At 43.2% G+C, this 17305-nt stretch overlaps 1 protein-coding gene across 11 annotated transcripts in view; it reads right to left on the bottom strand.

Moving 5' to 3' along the window:
- The window catches only part of DDHD2 (DDHD domain containing 2), a 42897-nt gene extending 26704 nt beyond the window's left edge, over window positions 1–16193 (bottom strand). For 6 of the 11 annotated variants that reach the window (XM_054498613.2, XM_054498612.2, XM_063668628.1 and 3 more), the window contains exons 1-9: window positions 15327–16193; window positions 13972–14199; window positions 12606–12796; window positions 9364–9453; window positions 8785–8905; window positions 6623–6712; window positions 4596–4731; window positions 1044–1252; window positions 699–766 (exon numbers count right to left, since the gene is read on the bottom strand). In XM_054498613.2, the coding sequence (XP_054354588.1) occupies window positions 699–766; window positions 1044–1252; window positions 4596–4731; window positions 6623–6712; window positions 8785–8905; window positions 9364–9453; window positions 12606–12796; window positions 13972–14191 (1125 nt within the window). In that variant the 5' untranslated portion in view covers window positions 14192–14199; window positions 15327–16193. Of the gene's footprint in view, window positions 1–698; window positions 767–1043; window positions 1253–4595; window positions 4732–6622; window positions 6713–8784; window positions 8906–9363; window positions 9454–12605; window positions 12797–13971; window positions 14200–15326 lie in introns of those variants that run through there. The other 5 variants (XM_063668631.1, XM_063668630.1, XM_063668629.1 and 2 more) reach the window with 2 other exon arrangements.
- Between the last annotated feature and the right edge of the window lie 1112 nt (window positions 16194–17305).

Below are 17305 nucleotides of genomic sequence, written 5' to 3'. Positions count from 1 at the left end.
TAAAATAATGTTTAAACATCAAGTCCCCAATACTTTCGAACGGAGTTTCTATAAATCATATCAACTTGTAGCCAATTCATTCATTTGTTCATATGCAAACTTCATTTAGCTCAATGATTCTATAACTCTATTAACAGATCAGCAGTGCATATTTTTGAGACGCAGTCTCACTCTGTCACCCAGGCTGGAGTGCAGTGGCACGATCTCAGCTCACTGCAACCTCCACCTCCCAGGTTCAAGCGATTCTCTTGCCTCAGCCTCCCAAGTAGCTGGGATTACAGGCACACACCACCATGCCCAGCTAATTTTTGTATTTTTAGTACAGATGGGGTTTCACCATGTTGGCCAAGCTGGTCTTGAACTCCTGACCTAAGGTGATCCACCAGTCTCAGCCTCTCAACGTGCTGAGATTACAGGCATGAGCCACTGCGCCCGGCCAGCGGTGCATATTCACAAAAGAAAATAAGATACCTATGGTTTAGAATATAACAATTATTATTTGTTATATTACAATTACTATCTTGCTTCTATCATCCAAGAATGACAGAGATAATTAAAAGTCTGTTAAAATGAAAATAAGTGTAAACTTAATGTCATGACATGAAACTAAACTCAGCTAAAAACAAAAAATAAGTCTAAAATCTATAAATCCTTACTAAGGAAAACTACAAGAAAACCTAGCTGAACATCTAAATTACCTTTTCACTGTCAATATCCCCCAAAGAATCTTTCTGATTTGTTAGGATATCAAACAATATAAGCGAACCTATAAGTAAAATAGAAGAAGGGACAATTTCTAAGCATTAGCACTAAATGGCTGTCTGTTATACAAAAAAGGCATAAGCCAATTACATATGTAACCAAATCTACATAGCAAGGAGTCTTTCTTTCCAATTTACCGCCACCCTTCCAACCCCTTCCAAATTTCTTGATCACAGACCACTTCTAGACCTCTGAATTTCATACGGATACAAGACATTGTGCTAACAGGTGTCTTTAAAATGTGCTAGTCTTCTCTGGTCACACAGAACTCATTTTGTTACCTAAACTATGACCAGCAATGGATACACCCCCTTTGAAATCAGGGTTCCTCTGCAGAAAAAGTGTGTATATTCGGTTCATTTCAGAAGCAACTGTGTCCACAATAGTCTGACAGTAGGTGGGACTATTGTAGAAGAAGACATCCAGAATTGTGTCATTGGTGAAGTGCCTGAGGCGGTTAATGCTGGGCAGGGTTATTCGCTGCAGATCTCTGAAAAAAAGGAAAAATAATTTAAGCAGGAAACCTAAATACACTTAATAGCCACTTCCAATTTTAAGCCTTCAAGCTTAAACATTTTATAACAAACAATTGTCGATTTATAGGAAAAAACAAAAAGAGGACAAAGGAACATGTGTAATAAAGCCAGAGGGATGTGATAAGCAAAATTCAGAGTATAAAAAACCCTACAAGTCAAACCCACTTCTTCCATACACAAACTGCAAGAAAACAACAGATGTAGACAGAGAGGTAAGTGGTAATCAAGAAATTAAATTAAAGAGACTTTTTTTTTTGAGACGGAGTCTCGCTCCATTGTCCAGGCTGGAGGGCAGTGGCACGATCTCAGCTCACTTGTAACCTCTGCCTCCCAGGTTCAAGCGATTCTCCTGCCTCAGCCTCCCAAACAGCTGGAATTGCAGGCATGTGCCACCATGCCCAGCTAATTTTTGTATTTTTAGTAGTGACAAGGTTTTGTCATGTTAACCAGGCTGGTCTCAAACTCCTGACCTCAGATGATCCACCTGCCTCGGCCTCCCAAAGTGCTGGGATTACAAGCATGAGCCACCATGCCCAGCCCAAGAGAGACTTATAATAAAAGACATATCAACTAATTGCAATGTATGGACTTTATTTGGATCCCAGTTTAAAACATGTGTTTGTAATTATATAAATATGTATATAAAAATTAATGTATATAATTATATAATGTGTATAAAATATGTATATAAAAATATAATAGACAACTGGAAATTTGAACACTGACTAGGTATTTAATGATATTAAGAAATTTTTAAGTGTGATAACAGTGTTATGGTTATACATTTTTTAAGTCCTTTAAAATATACTGTTCAGGGCCAGGCACGGTGGCTCACGCCTGTAATCCCAGCACTTTGGGAGGCTGAGGCAGGCAGATCACGAGGTCCAAAGTTCGAGACCAGTCTGTCCAATAGAGTGAAACCCCATCTCTACTAAAAATACAAAAAATTAGCCGGGTGTGGTGATGTGCACCTTTATCCCGGCTACTTGGGAGGCTGAGGCAGGAGAATCACATGAACCCAGGAGGCGGAAGTTGCAGTGAGCCGAAATCGTGCCATTGCACTCCAGCCCAGGCAACAGTGCAAGACTCTGTCTCAAAAAAAACAAACCAAAAAAATACTGTTCAGGCCGGCGCAGTGGCTCACACCTGTAATACCAGCACTTTGGGAGGCTGAGGCGGGCAGATCATGAGGTCAGGAGTCCAGCCTGGCCAATATGGTGAAACCCTGTCTCTACTAAGAAATACAAAAATTAGCTGGGCATTGTGGCGCATGACTGTAGTCCCAGCCACCTGGGAGGCTGAGGCAGGAGAATTGTTGGAACCCAGGAGGCAGAGGTTGCAGTGAGCCGAGACCGTGCCACTGCACTCCAGCCTGGGTGACAGAGTGACACTCCATCTCAAAAATAAAATAAAAAATAAAATATACTGTTCAGGCCAGGCACTGTGGCTCACACCTGTAATCCTAGCACTTTAGGAGGCCAAAGCAGACAGATTGCTTGAGCCCAGGAGTTCAAAACCAGCTTGGCCAACATGGTAAAAGCCCAACTCTACAAAAAACAGAAAAATCAGCTGGATTGGGCCAGGCACGGTGGCTCACGCCTGTAATCCCAGCACTTGGGGAGGCCGAGACAGGCGGATCACCTGAGGTCAAGAGTTCAAGACCAGCCTGACCAACGTGGAGAAACCCTGTCTCTACCAAAAATACAAATTAGCCAGGCATGGTGGCGCATGCCTGTAATCCCAGCTACTCGGGAGGCCGAGACTGGAAACTGCTTGAACCCGGAAGGCGGAGGTTGCGGTAAGCTGAGATCACGCCACTGCACTCCAGCCTGGACAAGAGCGAAACTCCATCTCAAAAAAAAAAAAAAAGAAAAAAAAAATCAGCTGCGAGTGGTGCCACATGTCTGTAGTCCCAGCAGTACTTGGGAGGCTGGGGCAAGAGGATCACCTGAGCCTGAGGAGGTCCAGGCTGCAGTGAGCTGTGATCATACCACTGCACTCCAACCAAAAAAAAAAGATACAAACTGAAACATTTACAGATGAAATTACAGGATGTCTAAGATAAAAATCATATGGTGATGAAGGGGCATTAGATAGGGTATGAAGATACGGATGAGGCAGAACCAGCCATGTGTTGAGGCTTGTTAGGGCTGGGTAATCAGTACACAAGGATTCATCATATATACTACTTCTGTGAACAAAATTATCTCTAATAAAAAAAGTTTTCTAAAAAGACAAAACAAAAAATGTAAAAGGCTTTTCCTGGAATTCTCAGCAGTAAGGTTTTTTGATTACATGTCAAACGATAAAGAGATCAGCTCCCTCTCTCAATGCACAATTTCTAAAAGCAGAAAAAGGTATGAGTGCCAGGTGCCAAAAGCAAACAGAATTCATATCTGGCAGAGGAAGACCACGCTGACAAAATCTAACATCCAGTTAAAGGTTTCTTAAAATTCCCAGAAAGATTCCTCAAATATTCAACCACTTCTGCAATTTATAAGGGCTATGTGCCCTTAGTAACCTCTTAGCATCTGCTCAAATATTGAAGAATCCAGACCCCACCACAGTGTTTGGCAAATGGAATATACCCAAATCACAGGGTACTGAGAACTGAGACACAGAATCAGAAAAGCCATTTCTGACCAGCATGGAAACAATGCTGACTACTTCCTGCATCTCCTGGTTCTATTCTAGAACTACATTAGAAACACACTACTTGCTGGAGAGCCCCATAGCTAGATATCCTAGATATCCTCAACTTAAGCAACATTCTCTGTCATTACCATAAATTTACAAACAAAACTAATGGTCTTATACCTTAAGAAAGCCATCACTTAAAAGTCACTGTACCAATTATACCTCAAGTTATAAATGCTAATAGTTTAATGTTTGAGAAATCCTCCCTTTTTTCTAAATTTGGACAAATATTATTTAAATATAATAACAAAAGGAACAACAAAATACTTTGTACATATTGGGGTATGGCTAGCTTTTGACATCTGAAGATGGAAATAGTTATATACTATGGGAAGACAGCAATATTTGGCTTTAATGCTAAAGATACAATGAAGCTGTAATAGTAAATACTAGTGAGCCAGTAAAACGTACTGAAGATACACACAGCTCTCTACTCCTAACCAGGGCTAATTAAACCAAGTGACTGATCAGCATTTAACAGCATATCTCTAAGAAATTTTAAATATTCAGTCAGCTATAGCATAAAAATGTCCCCAAGCACAGCAATGATCAGAAAATATAATCACAGCTAACAACTCGAAGGTATTAAGTATTACTCACACATCCACACCAGTAGAATGCAAAGGACTGTGCCAGTTGACTGGAAGAAATTCGACCCTCCCAATCTGCTGATTTTCTTGGGCTTTCTTAAAATGTGTCTGTAGCAAGTTCAAGGAAACACTGCGAAAATCATTAACTGGAAAAGAAAATTAACTTATGCATCAACAATGAAGTAACAAATCTGTAGAATTTGGATGCAACAAATCATGTAATTATACTCTAACTACATTTGCACAGAACACATACTGACTTCCGTCAAAAATAAAGTGGTATTCAGGAAAAATTATGAATGCATATAGGAAAAGATATTTCTTTAATAATTTTTTTTTTTTGAGATGGAGTACTGCTCTGTAACCCAAGCTGGAGTGCAGTGGCGAGATCGCACCTCACTGCAGCCTCCACCTCACTGGTTTAAGCAATTCTCCTGCCTCAGCCTCTTGAGGATCTGGGATTACAGGCACATACCACCAAGCCCAGCTAATTTTTGTATTTTCAGTAGAGACGGAGTTTTGCCCTGTTGGCCAGGCTGGTCTTAAACTCCTGACTTTAGGTGATCTGCCTGCCTTGGCCTCCCAAAGTGCTGGGATTACAGGTGTGAGCCACCGTGCCTGGCCTAACAACTTGCTTTTACCATACAAAATACTTCATCAAAAGAAGGCTAACTTCAGGCCAGGGGCAGTGGCTCACGCCTGTAATCCCAGCACTTTGGGGGGCCAAGGCAGGTGGATCATATGAGGACAGGAGTTCGAGACCAGCCTGGCGAACATGGCAAAACCCCATCTACTAAAAATACAAAAATTAGCCAGGCATGGTGGTGTGAGCCTGTAATCCCAGCTACTCAGGAGGCTGAGGGCAGGATAATCACTTGAACCTGGGAGGCAGAGGTTGCAGTGAGCAGAGTTTATGCCACTACACTCCAGCCTGGGCAACAGAGCAAAACTCTGTCTCAGGAAAAAAAATAATATATTTAAAAACAAAAAAAAAAGGAAAAGGAAAAAAAAAGAAAGCTAAACTTCAAAACGTCGGCATCATGGGAACTGTTTCCATTTTTTTTTTTAATCACATGACAATACAACAACAGTCTTGCAGTGGAATTCCTACCCTAACTTTCTGGTTCTTATAAACAAGCACCACCCAATACTTTAAAGAAAAAAAAATACACTGTTGTTTGAAATTCATATCACATCAGTCTCAACCTTCCACAATACAATTCTAGTTTATGTTTAGAACCATTAGCCAGTTAGAATAAGACACCCTAATTGGAACAATTAAACTTTGAATACTATCAGGTTTTAGAGGACACATTTCTTTTTTTTTTTTTTTTTTTGAGGTCTCACTCTGTTGCCCAGGCTGGAGTGCAGTGGCCCGATCTCAGCTCACTGCAACCTCTGCCCTCCGAGTTTAAGTGATTCTCTTGCCTCAGCCTCCCGAGTAGCTGGGATTACAGGCGCCTGCCACTGCGCCCGGCTAATTTTTGTATTTTTAGTAGAGACAGGGTTTCACAATCTTGGCCAGGCTGATCTTGAACTCGTGACCTCATGATCCACCTGCCTTGGCCTCCCAAAGTGCTGGGATTACAGGCGTGAGCCACCGCACCCGGCCTAGAGGACACCTTTCAAAATCTAGTTATACTAATGACTTAAATCCTCCAATTACAATATCAAAGGTTTCACAGTATGAATTACAAAAATGATTGAATGCTTCTGTTATTCATTAAACTCTATCATCTTTATGGTTCCCTGTAAATTTGAAATAGTTAGAAATAAGACCATCACATCATAAAACACAATTTTATAGGGATTAACTGCTTGTTCATTCGAGACTATTACAATAGTTAAGAGTATAAACTATTAGCCTCAGGAATTTCCTAGCACTTCAGGTCTAAGCTGAGACGCTTTACTACCTTGCCACCTGTCTTTAACTCTCCAAATCTTCTTATGCAGCTAAGACAATAGACCAAAGACAAGGCTTTATCTCAGCTCACAAGAGCACTGATTAATATTCTCTCACATGCTTTGCAAACCTACCACACTGTACAATGCTTCGAAAGCGGAGATCACAAGCTGGTCCAATCCCATGGACTACAAAAACCAAGTGATCTATTTGTAAAGGTTCTCCTATAAATGAAATTAAAAAGAAAATTATTCTGTATAATTAGTCATGTATTCTAATGTCATCCATCATGAAAAGGTTATAAATATAAGCAAGTTAAAAGATGAACAGATAATTTAAAAGATATAAAATAGTCCTTTAAGTACCTAGCAAAAATACATTGATTTTACTTGGTTTCTAATTTATCTTGAAATAAGTCTGTAAAATTTTTTTCAGGATTTTTTTCTTTTTTTTTCTGATCTCTGAAAAAGAAAACTCGGCTGGGCACGGTGGCTCATGCCTGTAATCCCAGCACTTTGGGAGGCCAAGGAAAGCAGATCACAAGGTCAGCAGTTCGAGACCAGCCTGACCAACACGGTGAAACTTCATCTCTACTAAAAATACAAAATTAGCCGGGTGTGGTGGCGCATGCCTGTAATCCCAGCTACTGGAGAGGCTGAGGCAGAAGAATCACTTGAACCCTGGAGGTGGCAGAGGTTGCAGTGAGCCAAGATCACGCCACTGCACTCCAGCCTGGGTGACAGAGCGAGACTCTGTCTCAAAAAAAAAAACAAAAAAAAAAAAACACTTTTTTTTTTTTTTAATTAGGTTTTTTTTTTTGTTTGTGACTGAGTCTCGCTCTGTCACCCAGGCTGGAGTGCAGTGGCATGATCTCGGCTCACTGCAACCTCTGCCTCCCGGGTTTAAGCGATTCTCCTGCCTCAGCCTCCCGAGTAGTTGGGACTACACGCGTACGCCACCACACCTGGCTAATTTTTTGTATTTTTAGTAGAGACAGGGTGTTTCACCGTGTTAGCCAGGATGGTCTCCACCTCCTGACCCGCCCGCCTCGGGCTCCCAAAGTGCTGGGATTACAGCCGTGAGCCAACACACTTGGCCTTTTTTCAGGTTTTAAAAACTTTTTTTTTTTTTTTTTTTTTGAGACAAAGTCTTACTCTGTCACCTAGGCTGGAGTGCAGTGGCATGATAAACACGCATTCCAGCCTCAACCTTCTGGGCTCGAGTGATCCTCCTGCCTCAGCCTCCAAAGTGGCTGAGACTACAGATGTGTGCTACCATGCCCAGTTAATTTTTGTATTTTTTGTAGAGACGGGGTTTCGCCATATTGCCCAGGCTGGTCTCGAACTCCTGGGCTCAAGTGATCCTTCCACCTTGGCCTCCCCAAGTGCTGGGATTACAGGCATGAGCTACCATGCCCAGCTAGGTTTTTAAAACTTTTTATTTTTAAATAACTAGAAATGTACAGAAAACTAGAAAGCATAGTACAGACACTCCCACATACTTTTTACAGAGATTCAACTTTTTAACAATTACATTTGCTTTATGATTCTCTGTGTGTGTACACATACACACATTTATTTTTCTGAATCATTAGAAAGCAGGCTACATACATCATCAGGTTGCATGCACCATACCTCTTTAACCCTTTAATACCATAATGTACATTTCCTAAGTATATTATCTTACATAACCATAATACAGTTATTGAATCCAGGCAACTGAACACTGATAAAATACTTTTATCTAATATTTCATTTTTATCAATGTCTGGTATGTTTTCAAAGCCTGAAATTTTAAACTCATCTTTTTAAATTACAGTAAAGCTACGATTTTGTCCAAGAGACAAGAAAAAAGGAATATTATAATCCAATTAAATATATTATAAAACCGTAAGTGACCCTACCTAGATAGCAGTGCATAATCAGGTCCTACTGAAAAATAGGTTTCCTTAGTTGAAAATCTTCAAGGACAAGGAGTTATTACCAGGAATAAATTTCTAGTCAAGTAGGTGGAATCACACTTCTTGGAATTAGGACTAAATCAGTTCATCTGTACTTAGTGACTTCCTGGACAGTATTGCCAAATTTTACCCATTCTACCATATGTTTTAAAAGATATTTTTATATCTATTAAGATTCTTAGTAGACAAAGTGATGCTAATCTCAACTTGGAATAAACCCATATGATTAAAGATGATTTTTAAGCCTTGAGGTAATCTAAATCCACAGAAAAAGGTCACAATTTAAGGAGTAAACAAATACATCAGAAGGTAAGAAAAATAAATGATTAACATTACCACAATGAATGTCAACAGAGATGTTCTCAACTCCTCTCTTCACAGTTCTTGGTCGACCCTGCTCTGTGGGTGTTGAACCCCAATCATCAGACCCTGCAACTGGCTGGTAATGCACCATAAGCTTAAACAGAACAGATCAGAGCAATAAAAATATTCTGCAATACAATCATCTCTATACAATGCAATTTAAGTGTAGAATCATGTCTCTCAAACCACACAGTCAAATCTGAACTGGAGTTTTGATATACAACTCGTATGGCTTGAAATGAGAACCGTGAAAATATATTAGGCTAACAAATCTGTCAATAGTCCCTTTCTACATGGAAGACATGCTCACATAATGTCAGTGATTTTCTTATTCTACAGTGGCATAATTTTCCATAAGAAAATTATTTTGTATAAGCTGAGTTGGGTAAATAACAGTAGTGGCTACAAGTTTTTAAGTTTCATAATTGTGAATTCAATATAAAATTTGACAAAGGTTATCCTACACAGAGTGCTTAGCAAAAGAAACCAATTGAGTTCTCCCTAATAGTGCAATTAACTTTTTATCCCAACAAGAGAAATGCTTTGTTTTACCTTTGGATTGTGTAAAATAATAATTTCTCTGTTGGGAGATTCCAGTTTCTTTTTCCATTCATCCAAAGTTACAGCAAGCATGTAAGTTTCCTTAAAAGAAAACACATTTTTTAGATGAACATCCCTTAATTTGAGGTGTTCCGGCAGCTGTTTTTGAAGAAGACAAAGAAAATTAAAGTTTTCCCTAAATAAATGCATTATTATGACTGTGACAGTGACTAATCCCCCTATGACCCCAAAGCCCTGATTAAATCAAGAGACTCCTTTTTTAAAAATCAAAATAAAATTGTTACAACATAGCCATAGTTACAAAAAAAGAAAACACATTTCATTAGCGTTCTCTAGTAGCTTTCCTATTAAAACTGAACTTATTCACAAGAATACTATGTATTAATGAGTTTCAATAAGAATATCCTACTCCAATTTATCAAATTTATTTTTAAATCTTTTTGTTGTTGTTGTTTTTTGTTTTGTTTTGTTTGTCTTACTCTGTCACCCAGGCTGGGTTGCAGTGGCACGATCTCGGCTCACTGCAACCTCCGCCCCCCGGGGTTCAAGCAATTCTCTTGCCTCAGTCTCCCAAGTAGCTGGGATTACAGGCACCCGCCACCACACCCAGCTAACTTTTGTATTTTTAGTAGACATGGGGTTTGGCCATAATGGCTAGGCTGGTCTCAAACTCCTGACCTCAGGTGATCCGCCCGCCTCGGCCTCCCAAAGTGCTGGGATTACAAGCATGAGCCACAGCACCCAGCCTATTTTTAAATTATTTTGAAATTACAACAGATAGTAGCACCAGGACAAAGGAGGAAAAAAAACACTCCTAATTCCATCATCTACGCTAGATAATTAGTGTTCACATTTTAGTATATTAATATTAATGTTCTAGACCGGGCATGGTGGCTCATGCCTGTAATCCCAACACTTTGGGAGGCCAAGGCAGGAAGATCACCTGAGGTCTGGCATTCGAGACCAGCGTGGCCAACATGGCAAAACCCCATTTTTACTAAAAATACAAAAATTAGCTGGTGTGGGCCGGGCACAGTGGCTCACGCCTGTAATCCCAGCACTTTGGGAGGCCAAGGCGGGTGGATCACTTGAGGTCGGGAGTTCGAGACCAGCCTGACCAACATGGAGAAATCCCGTCTCTACTAAAAATACAAAATTATCCAGGCATTGTGGCACATGCCTGTAATCCCAGCTACTCAGGAGGCTGAGGCAGGAGAATCGTTTGAACCCGGGAGGCAGAGGTTGAGGTGAGCTGAGATCACGCCACTGCACTACAGCCTGGGCAACAAGAGTGGAACTCTGTCTCAAAAAAAAAAATTAGCCAGTGTGGTGGGGCGCGCCTGTAATCCCAGCTACTTAAGAGGGTGAGGCAGGAAAAGTGCTTGAACCCAGGATGCAGAGGTTGCAGTGAGCCAAGATCGCACCACTGGACTCCAGCCTGGGCAACAGAGTGAGACTCTGTCTCAAAAACAAAAACAAAAACAAAAAAAAGCAAACAAACAAACAAAAAAACAAGAAAAAGGCTGGGCGCGGTGGCTCACGCCTGTAATCCCAGCACTTTGGGAGGCCGAGGCGGGCGGATCACGAGGGCAGGAGCTTGAGACCATCCTGGCTAACACAGTGAAACCCCATCTCTACTAAAAATACAAAAAATTAGCTGGGCGTGGTGGCGGGCGCCTGTAGTCCCAGCTACTTGGGAGGCTGAGACAGGAGAATGGCAAGAACCCAGGAGGCGGAGCTTGCAACGAGCCAAGATCGTCCCACTGCACTCCAGCCTGGGGGACACAGTGAGACTCTTGTTTCAAAAAAAAACAAATACTAATGCTCTACTCCAATTTAAAGAAAAATTTCAGTTTTCAGAGCAAGAAAAATAAAAGCTAAAAAAGATCAATCCTGTGACCATAGCATAATACAGTTTGCATTTGTGTGTGTGTGTGTGCGTGTACTTTTTTTTGTAGTGGCGGGGTTAAGCTTTGTTGCCCAGGCTGTTCTCAAATTCCTGGGCTCAAGTCATCCTCCTGCCTTGGCCTCACAATGTGCTGGGATTACAGGTGAGAGCCACTATGCCCACCAGTATTTTTTTTTTTTTGAGATGGAGTTTTGCTCTTGTTGCCCAGGCTGTAGTTCAATGGTGCGACCTCCGCTCACCACAACGTCCGCCTCCCGGGTTCAAGCAATTCTCTTGCTTCAGCCTCCCAAGTAGCTGGGATTACAGGTGTGCACCACCATGCCCAGCTAATTTTGTATTTTTAGTAGAGACGAGGTTTCTCCATGTTGGTCTCCATGTTCTCATGTTGGTCTCAAACTCCCAACCTCAGGTGATCTGCCCGCCTCAGCCCCCCAAACTGCTGGGATTACAGGCGTGAGCCACCAGGCCCAGAGTATTTTTTTCTTTTTTTACACCTTAAAACACCACAACCATTTCCATCATATTTTAAAATCTGAAAAAGGCCAAGCACAGTAGCTCACACCTGTAATCCCAGCACTTTGGGAGGCCGAGGCCAGCAGATCATTTGAGGTCAGTTGTTCGAGACCAGCCTAGACAATATGGTGAAACCCCATCTCTAATAAAAATCAGTAGGAACAACTCTCCCATTACAATCTTTTCCTTTCAAGGATTGAAAAGGGGAAAAGAAGTACATATTTCCAAATAAATCTCCCAACATACAATTCTGAGTTATACTCTAAATAATGTTATGATACACAAGAATGAACAGTTCCTACTTGGCTAAACACCAAACAAAATGGAATCTAATTCATATCTTTTTCACTACCTACTTTACAAACCGTCAAAACCATTCCTGATTTTAATGAAACATGAAAAAAATACTACCCAAACAGTTTTGTTCTTTTTCTGAGGAAAGATAGCAGTGCCCCTTAAAAAAAATTAGGCAGGCATGGTGGCGGCCACCTGTAATCCCAGCTACCTGGGAGGCTCAGGCATGAGAATCACTTGAACTGGGGAGGTGGAGGTTGCAGTGAGCCAAGATTGCACCACTGCACTCCAGCCTGGGCAACAGAGCGAGACTCCGTCTCAAAACAAAAAAGTCTGAAAATAAGACTACTTTATCCTGAAACTTGCTTGTAAATAGAAATGCTTTATTATATTTTATAATGTGATGCAGACAGAACCAAAGTCTTTCTGGAAATTTCACAAAATAAATTACAAAAGAAAGAAAAGATTATTAAATAAGAGAAGGAAAGAATAAGTAAAAAAAGAGTCAAAAGAATACCTCTAAAACTTGGCTGAAGCTCTCCGAGTAGGGAACATACTTATTGTCTTTGTCCCCCTTGTAAAACCACGTACATCGTCTCACTTCCGATGCTAGTTCATCCCAGTATACAGCATACCGCATCCTCTCCCCCAAATGAACATCATATCTGCCCCCATCAGTAGGAACAACTCTCCCATTACAATCTTTTCCTTTCAAGGATTGAAAAGGGGAAAAGAAGTATATATTTCAAAATAAATCTCCCAACATACAATTCTGAGTTATACTCTAATAATGTTATGAAACACATGAATGAAAAGTTCCTACTTGGCTAAACACCAAACAAAATGGAATTTAATTCATATCTTTTTCACTACCTACTTTACGAACCGTCAAAACCATTCCTGATTTTAATGAAACATGAAAAAAATACTACCCAAATAGTTTTGTTCTTTTTCTGAGGAAAGATAGGAGTGCCCCTTAAAAAAATTACATAATGTGATTTTTCTGAATTTGCTTGAGGAACCATAAGGTAAATTAATAACCATCATGATGATTCAGTATAAATAGAATCATTCTTGTTTTATAAAAGAAGAAAAGACAAGTGACAAGTTAGAGAGTTCATTCTTCTGCACCGTGACACCCCACTCTATACATACTTTTTTCTTTTCTTTTTTTTTTTTTTTTTTTGAGACAAGTCTCACTCTATCACCCAGGCTGGAGTCCAGTGGCACAATCTTGGCTCACTGCAACCTCCGCCTCCCGGGTTTGAGCAATTCTCCTGCCTCAGCCTCCCAGGTAGCTAAGACTACAGGCACATACCCCGCCGCCCAGCTAATTTTTGTATTTTTAGTAGAGAAGGGGTTTCACCATGCTGGCCAGGCTAATCTCAAACTCAGACCTCAAGTGATCTGCCCGCCTTGGCCTCCCAAAGTGCTGGGATTACAGGTGTGAGCCACTGTGCCCAGCCTTACACATTCTTTATAAAACAAAGTAAAACATAAGCGAGAACATTAAAGATATTACTGGGGGGCTGGGCAGGGTGTAACACGCCTGTAATCCCAGCACTTTGGGAGGCCCAGACAGAAAGACTGCTTGAACCTAGGAGTTCAAGACCAGCCTAGACAATATAATTAGGCCCCCAACTCTAAGGCCCCCAACTATGCAGAAATAATAATAGATACTGTTTTCAAAATACGGACCAAATTCTTGAATATTATTGATTGGCTAGGTATTAGTGCAGAAATTCTATATAAAATGCTGTAAGAAATTATTTAACTGGAAAAATCTAAAATTTGGTTTTCATAGCACTCACTATAAGGACCATTATATTATAGTTTGAAGAGGGGAAAGTCTTTGTCTATTCCAAGTCATAATTTTCACCTACCAGAGCTATACGCCTCTTCCAGCTGCTGTGAATCCTCAGAGTTGAAAGGAATCCATGTCTCCTTAGAATCTATTATCTTACAATAAAACCAATGGGGAGAAACTGGTTCATACAAGCTGCCAGCATCCATGTCTATTAGCTCAAAGGAACTACATGAGTTTGGTGACGGAGATGGATCTGACTGGGACAACTGCTCCTGTTGTGACTGCACTGATGACATTTCGCTCTCTAAAGACAAAAGAAAACTATCAGGAAAATTATCTTAACTGTGTAACTGTTCGCACACATACACACGCACAAAACTAATCATTTTACGGAGCCATTTCTGCAACAACAAAATCTACATAATTTAAAAGAGAAATAACATAAATTAGCAGCTGGATGGGTGGAAGCTTTAAATAAAATACTTCTAGATCAACCACTGCGCAGAGTTCCCAATTCTCTCAGAAAACTGGGTAATTTTACTCAGTCCATAAGTTATAAAACAAACCCAGAATCACAGGACCACATGCTCGAAACTAGATTGCAACAAAAACATTTTACCCTAATTTCCAATCTAAATGTAGTTAAAGGCAGAAAATTTACTCCAAGTCAGCTGGGTCACGCCCTGTCCTAGTAACGCCAAGGTTTTGGGCTCCAGGCCCCTACCATTACACAACTAATGGAATCTTAAAATACAAAAAATAAAACTATTCGCTTAGGAACCAATCATTTTTGATGGATCCTTGAAGTCCCTTAATGGGTGGTGGTACAAATTGGGAAAAGACGAAATCTCGCCTGGGGCCACGGTGCGCACACGCACGCCCACTCCCATAGCCAGAATCTCAGATGAAAGGTAACAAGCGACCTCAAAAGCCTCCTCCCGCAGAGGCGGCTCTGACCAGCTGTTTCTACCTCTCCAACACTCTTTCCATTCGGCAACGATCAGCGCCGCAGGCACCAGAAGGACACTTCTAAGCTGCCCCGTAAGGGCGGGGGGCAGGAGGGCATCTCGCGCGGGCCCGGCGGGACGGCAGACGCCGGCTTTCGGCTCCATTGTCGTTTTCCCCACACAGACTTACCTCAGCCACCCTGGCCCGCCCCTGGCCCCCCGCGACCCTAGGCCCTGGCGTCCCGCTCCGGGCCCTCGGAGCTCGGGCTCAGGTCGTCCGCCCGCAGCCCCGCGACAGCAGCAGGGACCCAGTGCAGACCACAGGGTTCACAGGGTTCACAGGGTGCCCAGGGTTCCCCCAGGCTCGGGGCTTCCCGGGGGCCGAGGTTCCCCCGCCCCGCATCCCGGCCCCGCAGCGCTGCACCGCCCACCTGCACCCAGCCCGGCCTCCCTCGGTCCAGCCGCCCGCCCGACGCGGTCTCACCTGGCGGCCCCGCCACTCCTCAGGCTCTCCTGCCCTCCCTGAGGAGGACACTGCATGGCCCGGCCGCGGCCTTTACCCCAGCCCGGGCGGGGCGAAGCGGAGCAGGGCGGAACCTGCAGCCCCGCCGGGCTCGCGCCGAACACCAGGCGCCACGGCGCTCCCAGTGGGCGAGTAGCGGGCCCGGATGCCGGGCGAAAAGGTGAGGCGGCGGGGAGCGCGGCGCGCGACCGCGGGTGGGGCGCGCAGGGCCTCAGGGCACGGGCGGCAAGTGTCGCGAGAGGTGGAGAGAGTCGCGCGAGACGTGGCTCCTCCTGCGGGCAGGGAGCTGCGGCGCCGGGCGGCGGGCTGCTGGCGGCTGAGGTCTAACTGCGGGGGAGAGTTTCGAGTGTCCGTGGCGGAAGGGGCTTCGAGATCAGTTTCTAGTATCCGTGACGGAAGGGGCTTCGAGATCAGTTTCGAGTGTCCGTGGCGGAAGAGGCTTCGAGACGGCCCCTCACGTATGGGGCGGGAAAGTCGGACTGATCCTCGGGATACGCTGCAGACCCTACTAGTGCGCCAGGGGCGGCGCGGTGACCACCGGACGCAGGGACTGCGCGGCCCCAGGATCAGCGGAGTAGGGCGGAGGGCGCAGCCACAGCCGCCCCGCTCCTGGCCTCTGTTTCTGGGTGCTGAGAACGGGTGTCACTGGCATTTGCCAGGAAAAAAGGCTTTGGCCCCTCCTCCGTGCATTTATTATGATTTAGAGGTTACTAAAAAGGTATACCTAAAAAATGTAGAGGTGTCGGGCGTGGTGTTGGCGGCTGGGTCTGAGCTACTCAGGAGGCTGAGGCTGAAGGAGCGCCCCAGTCCATTGGTGCCAGCTGCATGAGCCCAGATGGCGCCAGTGCACTCCAGCCTGGGTAACACTGCGACAGTAGTCTCTAAACAAACAATAAAATTAATATTTTTTTTTTTTTGTAGAGGCAACCTTAACAGGATTTAAAAGATGCCAGGGAGGTTGGAGATGAGATACTGCTGTCCAAACAGGAAGACGTAACTGAGGTGAAAAGTTGAAAGGGGCTGGACGCAGTGGCTCACGCCTGTAATCCCAACACTTTGGGAGGCCAGGAGTTCAAGACCAGCCTGGCCAACATGGTGAAACGCCATCTCTACTAAAAATATAAAAATTAGCCGGGGGTGGTGGCTCGCGCCTGTAATTCCAGCTGCTTGGGAGGCTGAGGTGGGAGGATCACTTGAACCCGGGAGGCGGGGGTTGCAGTGAGCCAAGATCGCAGCCACTGCACTCCAGCCTGGGCAATAGAGGGAGACTCCATCTCAAAAAAAGAAAAAAAGAGAGAAATTTCCCGCAGTCATGAGGTCGAGTACAGGCCCTGCCCGACTCTCCTTAGTATTTCATTTTAATACCTTTTGGTATTTAAAAAGATATTTTCCTGTATTCTAACTAGATTATAGGGCAATGATTTCGGGAATTTTTTTTCAGTTTTTGGTTTTTGTTTTGTTTTTTTTTTTTTTTTTTGAGACGGAGTCTCACTATGTCACCCGGCTGGAGTGCAGTAGCACGATCTCGGCTCACTGCAACCTCCGCCTCCCGGATTCAAGTGATTCTCCTGCCTCAGCCTCCCGAATAGCTGGGATTATAGGCATGCGCCACCACGCCCAGCTAATTTTTGTATTTTTAGTAGAGACGGGGTTTCACCATGTTGGCCAGGATGGTCTCGATCTCTTGACCTCGTGATCCGCCCGCCTCGGCCTCCCAAAGTGCTGGGATTACAGGCGTGAGCCACCTTGCCAGGCCTATTTCAGTTTTGTTATTTCTTCACAAACAGAAAAAGAAAACAAATTTTTATAACACATTTATTCTCTTTACAAATTAACAGCCACACACAAATATCCCCAAGTTAACACCTTCCCTTCAAATTTATTACACTTAGAATAGCTTCTGCGAGGCCGGGCACGGCAGCTCACGCCTGTTAATCTCA

Source organism: Pongo pygmaeus, chromosome 7 (genome assembly GCF_028885625.2).
Source record: "Pongo pygmaeus isolate AG05252 chromosome 7, NHGRI_mPonPyg2-v2.0_pri, whole genome shotgun sequence".
Taxonomy (NCBI): Eukaryota; Metazoa; Chordata; class Mammalia; order Primates; family Hominidae; genus Pongo; species Pongo pygmaeus.
This window is presented reverse-complemented; position numbering and strand designations above follow the sequence as displayed.